This window comes from Marmota flaviventris, chromosome 6 (assembly GCF_047511675.1).
Source record: "Marmota flaviventris isolate mMarFla1 chromosome 6, mMarFla1.hap1, whole genome shotgun sequence".
Lineage (NCBI taxonomy): Eukaryota > Metazoa > Chordata > Mammalia > Rodentia > Sciuridae > Marmota > Marmota flaviventris.
Genome location: NC_092503.1, coordinates 52231989 through 52247644, shown reverse-complemented (window position 1 = coordinate 52247644; position 15656 = coordinate 52231989). Strand labels below are relative to the sequence as shown.

At 33.4% G+C, this 15656-nt stretch overlaps 1 protein-coding gene across 4 annotated transcripts in view; it reads right to left on the bottom strand.

Annotated features, from left to right (window-relative positions):
• The window catches only part of Rev3l (REV3 like, DNA directed polymerase zeta catalytic subunit), a 185109-nt gene that overhangs the window by 107930 nt on the left and 61523 nt on the right, over positions 1–15656 (bottom strand). For all 4 annotated transcript variants that reach the window (XR_011707713.1, XM_027928308.3, XM_071613117.1 and 1 more), the window contains 2 exons: positions 7759–7833; positions 4317–4477 (listed from right to left, as the gene is read on the bottom strand). Coding sequence is in view for 3 of the 4 variants with exons in the window: in XM_027928308.3 (XP_027784109.2) it covers positions 4317–4477; positions 7759–7833 (236 nt within the window). In the remaining variant the exon portion in view is untranslated. The remainder of the gene's footprint in view (positions 1–4316; positions 4478–7758; positions 7834–15656) is intronic.

Here is a 15656-nt window from a genome sequence, read left to right as displayed (position 1 = left end):
TTATTACCATGGTACAATGCAGAAACTTACACAGAAGATTGCTATTAATTAAACTATACTTTTTATTTGAATTTCTCTAGTTTTTCCATTAATGTACTCTTTCTATAACAGAATCCAGTCTAGGGCACCATGTCACATGTAGTTGCACCATGTCTTCCTAAACCCTTCTGGTCTATTTCTTAGTTTTTCCTTATGTTTCATGTCTTGATAGACATGAGCATTAATAAAGAAACCCATAGAAGGACCTCCAGTCTAGGTCTGTCTGATGTTTTTTTTCATGATGAAACTATACTTGGCACTGATAGCCAACTTGTGGCCCCACCCCAATAATCTTTTTATTTTAGAATAATTTCTATGGGTTAAAATTCTATTTAACCCATATGGGTTAAATAAATTCTAATGGCTATGGGTTTCTCGAAAGCATATCACAGATGAAGTGCCCCTCCTATCGCATCGTGTTAGAGGATACACAATATCCACATGTACTGGTGACATTTTAACCTTAAGTTCAGTTCAGTTCTATGGGTTTGAGGAACAAGTCTACATCTACCACCACAGTATTATACAGAATAATTCTTTCATCCTAAAAGGTCCCTGTACTTCAATACTCCCCTTTCTGTTGATACCTGGCAACCAATATTTTTTGCTTCTACAGTTTTGCCTTTTCTAGAAGGTCATATGAATAAAACTATACCATTTGAGTCTGGCTTCTTTTACTTAGTAAAATGCTTTAAAGTTTTATCCATGTTGTGTGAATCCAAAGTTTGTTCCTCTTTCTCACAAAATAGATAGTATCACAGTTTATCCAATTCCTTGTTCACTGGATATCTTAGTTGCTTTACATTTTTAGCAATTATGAATAAAGTTACTATAAACATTTGTATTCAGATTTGGGTGGAACTAAAAGTACAAGTGTTGGGGGTCATACTATGTCTATATTTAATGTAATGAGAAATCACTGAACTATCTTTACAAACTTGACTGCTATTTTTGCATTTTCATCAGCAATGCACAAGATTTGCTATGGTTTCACATGTTGGCCACCATTTGTTATCCTTATATATTTTGAATTGTAGCCATTCAAACAGGTATACTGTGGCAGATCTTTGTACTTTGAATTTACATTTCCCCATATTGAATAGCATCTGTTTATATGTTTGCCATCCTTACATCATCTTCTTTAATGAAAGTAATCATTTGGGCCTTTTGGACACTTTAAATTTGGTTGTTTTTATTTGAATTTCACCAGTTTTCTTCTATACTGTTGATTTTTAGAAATCATTTATGCATTTTAGATATAATTGTTAGCTATACAATTTATAAATATTTCTTTTGCTCCATGTCCTTCTGTTTTCATTCTTTTAACATTTTTTTTCACAGAGAATGACTTTTTAATTTTGATAAAATCCAAATTACTGATTTTTTTCTTTCATGGATCATTTTTATTTTGGGTGTTTGTTATTTCTAAAATCTCATGGTCAAATTAAAAATTGGGAAGATTTTCCCCTTTTTTTTTCTTCTAAAAGTCTGATACTTGTACATTTCAGTCTGTAAATCATTTTAAGTTAATTTTTAAAAAATGTATAAAGTATATGTGTGAGTTTTATTTTCTGGCCCATAAACATCCAATTATCCACTATTATTTACTGAAAATACTATTCTTTCTCCATTGAATTACCATTGTACCTTTGTCAAAGTTAAGATAACTATATGAGCCAATTATGAGCTGTTTCAAATCTGGCCATATTTCTGGGCTCTATCTAATCTGCTCCATTGGTATATGTATGTTTTTTGTATCTTTTCACAATACCATGTTGCCTTGATTACCACAGCTTCTGTAGTTTTGTAATAAGTATTGAAATTGAGTGATGTGACACCTTCAATTTTTACTTTTAAAACATCCCTATACTGTAAAAAATGAGTATCTCCTGGATATAAAATAACACAGCTTTTACAAAGATGCAGTGTTGGGAGACTGAGGGACTACAATCTCTGTAGGAAAGAAAGGCAATGATCTTCCTATATCACTCTTCATTCCTTTAGGCTTCTTTCTCTACATAGAAGAAAGGAGCAACTAGGCAGAGAAGTCAACCTCATTCTACTTTAGAGGATTTCTTTCTTGGTAACCAAGGGAGAGCTATTTAATACATAATCAGGTTGATTCTGAAGATTTTATACTATTCTCAGATAGTAAGATGAGAAAAACTGCATTTAATAATCTATAACTGTCATCTAAATTTGAGGTTCTTCTATTGAAATAGTAGAATTAGTTATTTTTGTTTATACTTTAAAGGGTACCTCCTTTTATACTTTAAAGGGCCCCTAACTAGTGGGTATCAATGATTCAACATTTATATATTTTCAAAAATGCAATATTTGTAATATTTAATATGTTGTCAGCCACAAAATGTTTCCTTTTAAAAAAAGGTTTTATTATATCAAAGTTGTTCCACCTCTCCACGTTGGAGAGATAAAACAAATACATTATATATATATATATATTAGAACTTTACAAATAACATCCTTACTTGATAAGGATTCTGAATTTCAGCTTTTCAATCTATATCTAATAATTCCAATATCTGAATTCTCTAAGTCTAGAGTATATATGTTTGTATATTTGCTAGGTTTTACTCATGAAGACTAGTCTTCTGATATGACTAGTATATTCTAAACTTTGTGCTGAACATATTATACTTGATCTATAGTTAAAAGAATTTCCTCTAAGAAGATCTGCATTTGCTTTTTTAGCTAGACCTGAGAATTCTCCCACACCAGCACCACCTTAGATCAAGTTTTAGATTTGGAAATCTCTTTTTTTTTGTTTTGGGAATTTGAAACTGGAGAGATGAAATATCTCAAAGGTGTTTCACTTCCCAGTCTGTGCTTGACTTAAGGGCATATCTATTAGAAGTCCTATCTTATTCTGTGGAGAGTTCAACCTGACAGGTAGCCCTGGGTTTTGGTTTCTGTCTCTTACATCTGATAGGGTTATTGCAGAGAAGATTCTAAATTTTCAAGGATTTATAAATATCCTCAGGGCAACAGTTGCTCTCAGCACTATTTTTCTTTTGTTCTTTTTAGTTGCACATAACATATTTATTTAGACAAACATGAAGCATATCTTATTCTAATTAGAATCCCAGTCTTGTAGTTGTACATGATGTGGAGATTCACTATAGTGTACTCATATGTGTACATAGGAAAATTATGTCAGATTCATTCCTCTGTCTTTCCTATTCCTGTTCCATTCCCTTCCATTCATTCCCCTTTGTCTATTCCTTTTGGCCTGCAAGTCTTCATGTTTACAAACTCTTTGATACATTAAAAATTTTATTCTTTCAATTTTATGCAGCCTTTAAATGTTATTTTAGCAGGAGGATTGATCCCCTATAAACTAGTCTCGCTATTCAAGGAAACCAAAAATCCTCCCTTGCTACGTTTCAAAGCACACTTTTGGTGTGATAAAAATGGAAATTAAACCAAGAGACTAGGTGGTAAACTAAGAAACAAAAATGCTAATCCCTGATTTATTAAGTTTGGCAGAAAAAGAAAGAAAAAAAAAGGCAGTTAGAATGTTAGGGCTGGAAGAAAAATGTTAGTTTTGTTTGACAAGAAGTAGAAGGGAAAGAATTTGATGAGAATGAAAGGATATTAGACTATTTGACCCAGAAATTCTGCTCCTAGGTATATGGCCAAGAGAAATAAAAATACATGACTATACAAACACTTGTAAATGAGTGTTCATAAAGGCATTTTTTCATAGTAATCAAAAGGTAGAAACAATCCAAGAAGTTCATCAACTGATGAAGAGATAAACAAAATATAGTATATCCACATACAGATTATTGGGCCATAAAAAGGAATGAAATATTAATACACAGTACAAAACAGATGAACCTTCAGAATATTATGCTAAACAGAAATATTACATGAGTCCACTGATATAAGATGCACAGGATGGGTAGAGATAGAAAATAGATTAGTTGTTCCTTAGTGGTAGTAGGCATGAGAAGCTTGTTAAATGGTACATATTTCTTCCATAGATAATCAAAATGTTCTAAATTTCTGGTGATAGTTGGGCAAATCTGAATATACTGAAAACCTCAAATTATCATGTGAATTTTATCTATATAAATCTTTCAGAATTAAATTTTCTTTTGAGATGCTTTCCCTGATAATTTCAAATCTCATTTTGTATATTTTTAAATTCTTTTTCCATTTAGCATTTATTTTCTAAAAATGTTATTTTATAAATTGTTACTTATGTAACATTAGTTTCAAAGTCTTAATTTGAACTTGAAAATTAACCTTACTTTTCCTTCTTGCTTTTCGGAACTTGACAGCAGCCAGATTTATTAAATTCATTCCATAGAGATTGTAGTCAATGAAGAGCTGTAGGAGGTAGGGAATATGTGCTTCATGTGGCTGGTAAAATTTATTCATTATGGCTCCACTTTGCAAAAGTTCACATATCCTAAATTAGAAAAAAAGAGTTATAAAATTATGTTCTCTAAAATGTTAAGCAAAACAATTATACATACATGGAAGTCTGGGCTACATAGAAACTTGTATATGAATGTTCATAAAGGCACTGTTCATAGTAGTCAAAAAGTGGAAACAATCCAAAATGTCTATCAACTGATAAAGACATAAACAACATGTAGTATTGTCCATATATAAGACTTACTGGGTCATGGAAAGGCATGTTCTTTGTATAGAGAACAAAACGATCTTTCACTACACGAAATTTTCATTTCAATTTTATTGGAAATTTGTATTCTGTTAAAAATTAAAAGCTTAAGTCAAGTTTTAAAGTAAATGTGCATGTTCTGAACAAAATGAAATCATGAATGTTGAATATTTTGACTTTAACCAATTTAAAACTATTGAAACAATCAAAATGTCAACAAAGATTTTTAAAATATATTTCACAAAGACTACATGAAAATTCTAAAAAGAAATATCACTTTTAATCTCATCAATCAGAAATATTACCATTTTAATATTTTTCTTTCGTAGGGTTTTTTCCTTGATGATGGGGAATACAAACAACAGACAATTATAGTAGCATAATAAGTACTACTCAGCGGAAGTATATTAGAAGGATGTCTAGGCAGGAGATTAAATGATTAACTAGAGGTTTATCTCTCTCTGAAGAGAGGAAATAGTTTTTCATGTAAATAAAATAAAACTTAGCTTTAGACATAAAAGGGTTTAGATACAATGACAATTCAAGCAGATTTCTATGTAACTTTGGAGATTAATGACAATGAAGATTAGGATAAGAATAATTTTATTAATACTGTAGAAGTAGCTAACATATTTTTGAGCACTATATACTAGATACTGTGCTAAGTGGTTTAAATATTTAATCTCAATCCTTACTACAAGCCTATGGTACTATCACCCCCATTTTATAAGAAATGGGAAAGGTTGTCAAAAATCATACAAATAAAAAATAGAACTGAAGTTCAAATCAAAATTTCTCTGACTTGTGAGCCCTCACTCTTATCCATAGTGCTATTTCATTTATCCAGCAGATGGTTTGATACATTGATCAGGGGTGCTTGAGGAAAATTTGGGCTGTTAATACACACTTGGAAGTCAAATGCATAAAAATTAAGAAAATAAAAATAAAAGTATAGAAGTAGATAAGGCTGCAAAGAGAAGAAAGTATAGAGAGAAACAATGAACCTAAGGCAGAACCCTAAGGAACAACAACAAATATTTCAAAAGGAACCAATAAAATGGCAGATATATGAATGATCAGACATGTATGAGGAAATAAAGTTCATATTTCAGAAGCCAACATTTGGGATTGTTTGAAGATCTCATTATTATTACCACAAGGTCAAAAGGTAAAAACAAAAAATTGGATTTTGCAATTTGAGAAAGCAAATTCAGTAGTATGGTTGGGTAAGTAAGAGCTATATTGGAATAAAGAACAAATGGGAGATAAAAACTGTACTTAGTCATTAGAATAAAGCACACTAATATCAACCCTATTAAAGATGAGGAAGCTAAGGCATAAAGAGATTAAATATCTTGCCTAAAGTCACCAAGCTAGCAAGCAGCAGATCCAGGTGTTGAAAAGGGCAATCTAGTTTCACATTCGGAACTCTTTACCACTGCACTATGTATTAGTTAAATGTTATAATGCAAATGACTAACGTATAATGTTACAATATAAAATAACAAAAAAGGAAAAAATATTTTCTTTCGTTAACACCCTATCCTTTCCTTCAGAGTATTTATCATGATTTTTGGTTATATGATTGGGTTACTAATTTACTGTTCCCTTGTTTTGCTGTAAATTCCCTAAAGGCAAGAACCATTCAAACTTTGCTCATTACTGTTTACCCAGAAGCTTCCACAGTGCATCAAATTATGTAGACACCTTACAAATTTTGTTTTTTAAAAATGAATAAACAAATCCATTAATAAATCAGAGGTTTCAGATAGGTATTGTGATAAGCTGGCTACATAATGTAAAGAGAACTTATTGATAATAATTTAGTAAGTATTTAATTGCTACAGGTACAAGGAAGAAAAATACATTACATTTATACTTTAAGTAAAATTATACTTTGTAGACGATTTATAAAAGATTTATAAAACTTTTAGTCGTGATTCCCACTGGAGAGCAACTTATGAATGAGAAAAGGAAAAATGAGTAAAGTTTATTTTCTTACTACTGAATTTGTGAGAGATGGTAGGAATCCATGGTGATTGTTCTTTTGTACTTCTGATTATAAGAAAGTAAGTAAAGGGGAACTGGCACCCACCCCCCCATTTTTTTAAACTGTGTTTATGTTTCTGAAAAATTATTTTGGTACCTTACATAAACAGAAGCTATTTTGCAGTCTGTAAAAAAAACTAGTTTTCGCTGGTTATGTAGAGAAAAAAAGATCAATTGGGATTAGTAGTCAACTGATTTAATTCAGAATAAACCTCACATCTTTGGTAGTTATGCCTATCATAGTACCTTAATTCATTTTAGGAAAACATTCAATTTGTGTCTTACCAAAAGATTAACTTTTGGAACCCAATGCCTACTGGCAGAGAGAATCTCCTGGAAAAAAACAATACTCAGCATTTCTCCAAATCTATTTTTACCCTAGCTTATTATCATATACAATGAAAACTCTTGTCATGAATCTGAAAGGATAATAATATTTATATATGTGCCTTTCCTGCTCTCAATAATTTGGGCTCCAGGATAAGTGAGAGAATAAACTAGCGGCAGATATTAATTAAGGGGGAGGGGAAGAGGAAGAGGAGGAAAACAAAAACAACCAAAACTAACAAAAAAAGTTCAGTATATAAAATTTTACTAACAGCTAGTAAGGACTCAACAGGAAGTCTTTGTACATTGGTCTGTCTTTCACAAATTTCTCCTTGCTTTGAAATTTAAGACAAAGCTTGTCTTTAGTATTAAATATCTGATCTTGCCAGCAGGACACTAATATCATAATATAAGGCAGCTCTCATTTCTCCTTACCTACTTTTACAAACTTTCTACATCTAAGACAGGAATAAACCAATGGGGGTTATAAACCAGGGTCCCTACACCTTTAAAATACCCATCCTATAGTCCTAGCCATAGGTCTCTATGCTTACACTTATATGTACATTTTAGGGTCTTTTTTTCTATCATGTTACAAACTATACAGGCCTTTCTTCTAGTCTTTATTTTCAATGATAAAAATAATAAATCTTAGTTATTTTATGTTTTGGTTTCATTTATCTTTGTACCTTTTCACCATTGCAGGATTGTAAAGATAGATCTTCATAAAGTGTCTTTCCTTCTCATGATAACCATAAAAAGGCCTGAAATATAAGAAAGAGATATGTTAAATTACTTTCATCATTCATAAAAGAAGTAATGCAACTTATTACCCTAATTAGATTCAGTTTAATTTGGTCTTATTTCAATATTATTCAAAAAACAAACAACTAAAAAAAAATCCAAGACCTTTCAGTTAAACCTATAACATAAAATATTGAGGCTTTTAAAATACAACTTTTATTTTAAAAATACAAACTAGAGACAAAAAGAAGTAAACCACTTTGTCTTAATCTCAATCATTATGACTGTATTAAAAAGTTACTCTTGACCATCTACCTCTAATAGCTGGAAGCAGCCTTTCCTTTGGTTCACCTGCTGAGACCCCCAAGAAGCAACCAGGCAGCCTCAGTGATACTTCTGTATCACTTACAAGCTCTGCCCACTGAGGTCCTGAGAAGCAGATGCTCAGCCTTAACCACACATTCTAACTCAAGGACACATCTAGGTAGACCTTCCTGGGTAAGTCATCCTGCAGGGACTATACAAAAAACATCAGTAGAGTTCTTAGGCACTTACAGGAAAACCATCTAGGCCCATTAGTAAAGCCGGGGTCCTGTGTAGCCCTTAGATCCTGACAGGCACCCCACTCTACTACCTGGGGTGCCATATACAGCTGGGATGACCAAGGTAGCTCCACCCTAACATGACACACAGAAAGTGATGGGTGCTGGTGTATTTGCTGGCCCTGCCTAAGGAAGCTGCTTCCCACCTGGCAGTGCAATCCCACAACCCCTGTAGCCTAGGCTACTGAGACATTTGAAGACATTGCCAGCACTGATTAGGGCTGAAGAAGCTACAGATATTAACATGACCACGTGTAACCAAAACTAACACAAAATATCCAACCCAAACTCTAAGACACATGACTAGCCAAAAGTTTTACTATAAATTGGTACGAAACTGACCCACCAGATGCACGAATATTAACATAGAGAAGGATGAAAAAACAAGGTAACATAATGCTTCCAAAGAAATACAATAACTCTCTAGCAATAAACTCCAAAGAAAAGGAAATAAATGAATTGCTCTACAAAAAAATCCAAAAGAATGAGTTTTAAGAAAATAAAATGGAAGAGAATACAGGCAATTCCTTGAAATTAGAAAGACAATTTGTGATATAAAGGAGAAATTCAGCAAAAAGAGACTATGAAAAAGAACTATCTTGGTGTCCCCTCTGAAAATCATGGTAAAATTTAATCCTTATTATGAAGAGATGACCAAGGTTCTGCCCTAATGGGCAATTAATAGATTAATAGGTTAGTGGGTCACCTTGAGAGTGGGACTGCTATGACAGAAAGTTTGGCTAGATCTCTTGAGCTTCTTGTCTTTCTCAATGTAGTATGTACCCTGTCACCTCTGGATTCTGTCAGCAAGAAGGCCATCATCAAATGAGATCTCTTGATCTTGTACCAGAACTATGAGACAAAATAAATCTCTTTTTCTTTATAAGTAAAAAAGAAACAAAATAAACCTCTTTTTCTTTGTAAGTAAAAAAGAAACAAAGAAAGAAAAGAAAGAAATCTTGGAGTTAAAAAATCTCAATGAATGAAATAAAAAATAATAGAATTGAACATATAGAATAAAAAAATTTCTAATCTTGTAGATAGTACTTTTAAAATAACCCCATCAGATTTTTTTTTTTTTTAAATGAATGAGGAAAGCTTTCAAGACATATGGGACACCATTAAACAAGCAAACTTCCACCTTTTGAGAACCTGAGAAGGAAAAAGACACACAAAACCTAGTCAACAAAATAATTGCTTAAAACTTTCCAATTTTTAGAAAAGATATGAATATCCAGGTCCAGGAAGCTCAAAGGATTTGATCAAAAAGGACTCTCTCTCCAAAGCATATTACAGCCAAACTGTCAAACTCAAAAAAAAAAAAAAAAAAGGAGAAAATTCTAAAAACAGTAAAAGAAGTGTCAAGTCACCTAAAAAAGAACTCATTAGGATAAAAGCAGACTTCTTAGCAGAAACCTTATAGGAAAGGAGAAAATGGGTTATATGTTCAAAGTCCTGAAAGAAAAAACTGCCAACCCAAAAATACTACACCCAGCAAAGCTATTTACAAAAATAAAGGATAAATACTTTTCAAGACAAGCAAAAACTGAGGGAATTTATTATTACCAGGCACTACAACAAATGTTTAAGCAATTTCTACACTAGAAATGAAAAGATAATTACTACTCTCATGAAATACACAAAAGTACAAAACTCAATAGTAGAGAAGGCACACAAAAAAAGAAGAGAATCAAACACAATCAATATGGAAACGGATAAATAACAAAGATAATAAAGAGAGAAAGAAAGAACAAACAATATACAAAACCAGGGAGAGGGGGTATCAACAGAATGACAAGAGTATGCATTTATCAATAATAACCTTGAATTTAAGTACATTAAATTCCCTAACTAAAAGATATTGGACTGGCAGAATGGGTTTAAATGGAAGAAACTCTTTTCGCCAGTGAAGATACAGATTGAAAATTAAAAGATGGAAAAAGATGTAATACAAATGCAAAGCAGATGAATCTAATAAAATAGATTAAGTTAAAAATAACGGAAAAAGAGACAAGAAAGGTTACCATATAATGATAAAGGAATTCATCTGGCAAGAGGAAATAACATTTGTAAATATATATATACCCAACATTGGAACACCCAATTATACAAAGCAAATAAAAGCAATCTATAAGGAGAGATAGACTAATAGTTGGAGATTTTTTCTTTTTCTTTTTTTGGAGGAGGGGTACCAGGGATTGAACTCAGGGGCACTCAGCCACTGAATGACATCTCTAGCCCATCTGTATTTTATTTAGAGACAGAGTCTCACTGAATTGCTCAGCACCTTGCCATTGCTGAGATTGGCTTTGAACTCAAGATCCTCCTGTCTTAGCCTCCGGAGCTGCTAGGATTACAGGCGTGTGACACCAAGTCCAGCAATAGTTGGAGATTTTAACACCTAACTTTCATCAATGTACATATCAACCATATCTCTCTTCAAAACAAAACAAAAACAATAGTAACAAAGACCAGAATAGAAACAATACAAAATATCAATGAAATGAAGAGATGGTTTGTTAGAATAGCAACAAAACAACAAAAAGATTCAAATAAACAAAATCAGACATGAAAGAAGACATTACAACTGACAACACAAAAATACACAGAATCACTGAGGACTATTATTATGAACAATCATATTCCAAGAAATTGGAAAAAATAAAAAGAAACGGATAAATTACTGGAGACATATAGCCTACCAAAACTGAACCATGAGGACATAACAAATCTGAACAGATAAGTAACAAGTAGTAAGACTGAATAATAAAAAGTTTTCCAACACAGAAAAATCCAGGAGTAGATAGATTGGCTTCATTGATGAATTTGTTATCAAACTTCTAAAGAATTAATGCCAATTCTCTTAAACTACTCCAAAGTATGGAAATGGAAGCAACCCTTACAATTTATCCTAGGAGACCAGCAATATCTTGATACCAAAGCTAGACAAGGACACAACAACAACAAATTATAGACAAATATCTCTAATGAATACAGATGCAAAAATTCTCAACAAAATACCAGCAAATCAAAACCAAAGGCATGCCAAAAATATTGTATACCATAATCAAATGGGACTTATTCCTGGGTTGCAAGGGTGGTTTCAACATATACAAAGATAAATATAAACAGAATGAAGGATGAAAATCTTATGATTATTGTAATAGATGGAGAAAAACATTTGATAAAAATTAGATGTAGAGGAAATATACCTCATATATTGGCCATATATGACAACTCAACAGCCTATATCACACCAATTGGGAAAAGTGGAAATTGTTTTTTTCTAACAAGACAAAATGTCTACTTTCACCACTCTTAATGAAATATATCATTGCCAAGTGTTAGCCAGAGCAATAAGACAAGAGAAATAAATAAAAAGCAAACCAATTATATAGAAGGAGGTCAAATTATTCCTGTTAGCAGGTGGCATGATTTTGTATACAAAGAAACCTAGGTTGGGGATGCGGCCCAATGGAAGGGTGCTTGCCTGGAAAGCATGAAGCTCTGGGTTCAATTCCCAGTACCACAAAACAACAACAAACAAACAAAAACAAAAACTAAACACTCTGCAAAAAAAAACCCCAAACAAACAAACAAACAAACAAAGTTAAAAAAACGATATATGAATTTAGTAAGGTTGCTGATTATGTCAATAATGAAAATGCTGAGAATAAAATCAAGAAGGCAAACCTATTTTTCCTAGCTACCAAAAACCAAAACCAAAACCCCCTAAGAATATATTCAACGAAGGAAATTAATGCTCTCTACAATGAAAATTACAGAACACTAGAGAAAGAAATAAAGGAGGACACATGCATACACATAAACATGGAAAGACACCCCATGTCCATGAATTGGGAAAAACTAACATTGTTAAACTCTCTCTACTACCCAAAGTGACATATATAGATTCAATGTAATTGTTATAAAAATTCCAAAGACATCCCTCATAGAAATAAGACAACCGGGCTTGGAAGCACATACCTGTAATCTCAGCAATTTGGGAGGCTGAGGCAGGAGGATTCAAAGTTCAAAGCCAGCCTCAGCAACTTAGCAAGGCCCTAAGCAATTCAGTGAAACCCTGTCTCTAAATTAAAATATAAAAAAGGATTGGGGTTATGGCTCAGTGGTTAAGCGCCCCTGGGTTCAATCCCTAATACAAAAACAAAACAACAACAACAACAACAAAAAAACACTTCTAAAATTACAGGGAACCACAAAAGGTCACACACAGCTAAAGCAATCCTGAGCAAAAGAACAAAGCTAGAGGCATCATAACACCTGACTTCAAAACATATAAAAAAGCAACAGTAACTAAAACATCATGAAACTAGTATAAAAATCAATTAACAGACTGATTTTATAAGATAAGGAACCCAGAAATTAAGCTATGTATTTATGGCCAACTGATTTTTGACAAAGGCAGCAAGAACATACATTGGAGAAAGGAAAATCTCTTCGATAAGTGGTAGTAGGAAAATGAGATATCCATATGCAGAGGAAAGAAACTAGATCCCTATCTCTTATATTAAAAAATCAGCTGAAAATCTATCAAAACCTTACATGTGAAACATGAAACTAGGAAGAAATAAGGGGAAACACTGAATCAATAGAGTGAAGAGAGAACCTATACAACGAGAGAAATTGTCTGCAAACTATTCATGTGAACAAAGAATTCATATCTAGAACATGAAGAATTCAACAGTAAAAAAAACCCCAAAAATCTAATTTAAAAATAAGCAAATGTCCTGAATAGATGTTTCTCAAAAGAGGATATACAAATGACAAATATATGGCAAAATGCTCTATATCGTTAATCATTATGGAAATAGAAATCAAAACCAAAATGAGATGTTATGTTACTCCTGCTAGAATGGCTATTATCAAGAAGACAAAAAGTAACAAATGCTGGCAAGCATACAGATAAAGGGGAAATCCCATACACTGTTGCTGTAATGCAAACTAATATAGCCATTATGGAAAATAGTATGGTGGTTCCTCAAAATATTACTACCAAGTAATTTGGCAATCCCACTACTAGGTATACATCCAAAGGAGTTGAAATCAGCTTGTACCAAAGAGACATCTGCACTTTCATGTTTACTGAAGCACTGTTTCACAAAAGCTAATATATGGGATGATCAAGAGAGGTATCCACGGATAGATGAATAAGTAAAGCCAATGAAGTACATATACACAATGGAATATTATTCAGCCATAAAAATGAATAGAACTCTGTCATTTGCAGCAACATGGGTGGAACAACATGGAGGATATTGTGCTAAGTAAAATAAGTCAAATGCAGAAAGGCAAATATGGCATGTTCTTACTTACAGATTTTTATCTCAAAGTAGAAAATAGAATATTGGTTATCAGATACTGTAAAGACTCAGGCTCAGAATTTTATAGACATTCTTGACTGCGCTCTCACAACCTTCATCCAATGAGACAGAAAATCTCGACCCTCAGTACAGATTCAGAAACTGACCACTTCACACTACTCATGCTACTACACTAACTCAAGCCACCATATTTTTTTTACCCAGACTGATGAAACAGAATCCTACTACTCTCCCTTCTACCTATGTCCTCCAACAATCTGTCCTGCTACATAGTTGCTAAAATAATCCCTCCAACTTTAGTCAGACTTGGGTTGCTCAAAATCATGCAATAGCTTACAGTTAAATTCAAAGTTCTTGGAAGAGTCTCCTGCAGTGATTCAGAAACTTTAGTATGCATGAGAATTATCAGAAAGGTTTATTAAAACACAGATTCCTGGGGGCCATCATCAGTTTCTGATTCAGTAACTCTGGAGTGGGGTCCAACAATGTATTTCTTTCAAATTTCTAAGCCTGTTACTCCAAGTCTTCTGAGAAACAAACAACAAATGTCCAAGATATTTATTAGGGAAGGCACCTGTGAGAGAAAATGAGGGAAAGAGGCAGAAGAGTTGGAACCAACACCAGACCTAGATACTAATCAGGTCCCATGTGAAGAAGAGAAGGATGGAGAAAAGATCTGTGATATGATTCTAATTGAAGTATATAACATGGCTGTAGGGGAGTCTCAAGCTTCTCAGGAACAGACTGCCTTAGTGTCCTTACCATGTTCAGTCACTAGTTAAGACCAGCCTATGGAAAGCAGATTCAGGTTACATGGAGTGATTCATAGGATTTAACCACATAGTAGAAGGGCCACTTTTCAATTGCATTCCCTGTATTTGGAAATTTGAGAGCTATGTTCTCACAGTTGTACTGGAAGCCAAAGTATGGATACCATACTTTGAGTACCACTAGCCTACCTGATCTCCATCCTCTCATATCTTTCTCAACCTCCTTTTATCCAACGCTTCACTCCTGGCTTCCATGCTGTTTCTACTGCCTTATGCTCTTCACATGTTTGTTTAAATATCATTGACCTTGTCAATGAGACCTTTCCTAATTACCCTATATACATTTGCCACCAGTCTACTTCCTCTAGTCCTTTACAACTGATCCTTCTTACCCTGCTCTCCATCTTCTCTTCTTCTATAGTAGTAATTATACAAAAAACAAATGGTTTTACTTCATGCTATATGTATACGTTATTATGTTTTCCACTGCTAGAGTGCAACCAGCATAGGAGCAGAGATTTTTGTTTTGCTCAACAATATATTCCAAGCTCTATAGTTTTGATTTTTTTTCCTTTTTTTTTTTTTTTTTTTTACTGGGGAATGAACCTAGAGGTGATCTACCACTGAGATACAACCCCAGTCCTTTTTAGTTTTTGAAACAGGTCATTCTAAGTCACTGAGGCTGGTTTTGAACTTGCGATCCTCCTGCCTCAGCCTTCAGGGTCACTGGGATAATAGGTGTGTGTCACAGGACCAGCCTACAGTTTAGATCTTGAATGCCCCCCAAAAGGCCCACATGCTCAAGTTCACCAAGGTGGCACTTTCGGAGGTGGTAGAAGCTTTAAGAGGCAGGCTTTATGGGATCTCTTTAGGTCATTAAGGGGATATCTTTAAAGGGGATCATGGAACCACAGTCTTTCCTTTTCTCCTTGGCCATGTGGTGAGCAGTTTTGCTCTGTTGTTATCTTCCCACAGTGATGTACTGTCTGGCCACAAGCCCAAAGCAATGGGGCAAACCTACCAAGGATTGTAACCTCTGAAACTATGAGCCAAAATAATCCTTTTCTCTTTATAAGTTGATTATATCAGGTATTTTGTTACAGGGACAGAAAGCTAACACATCAAG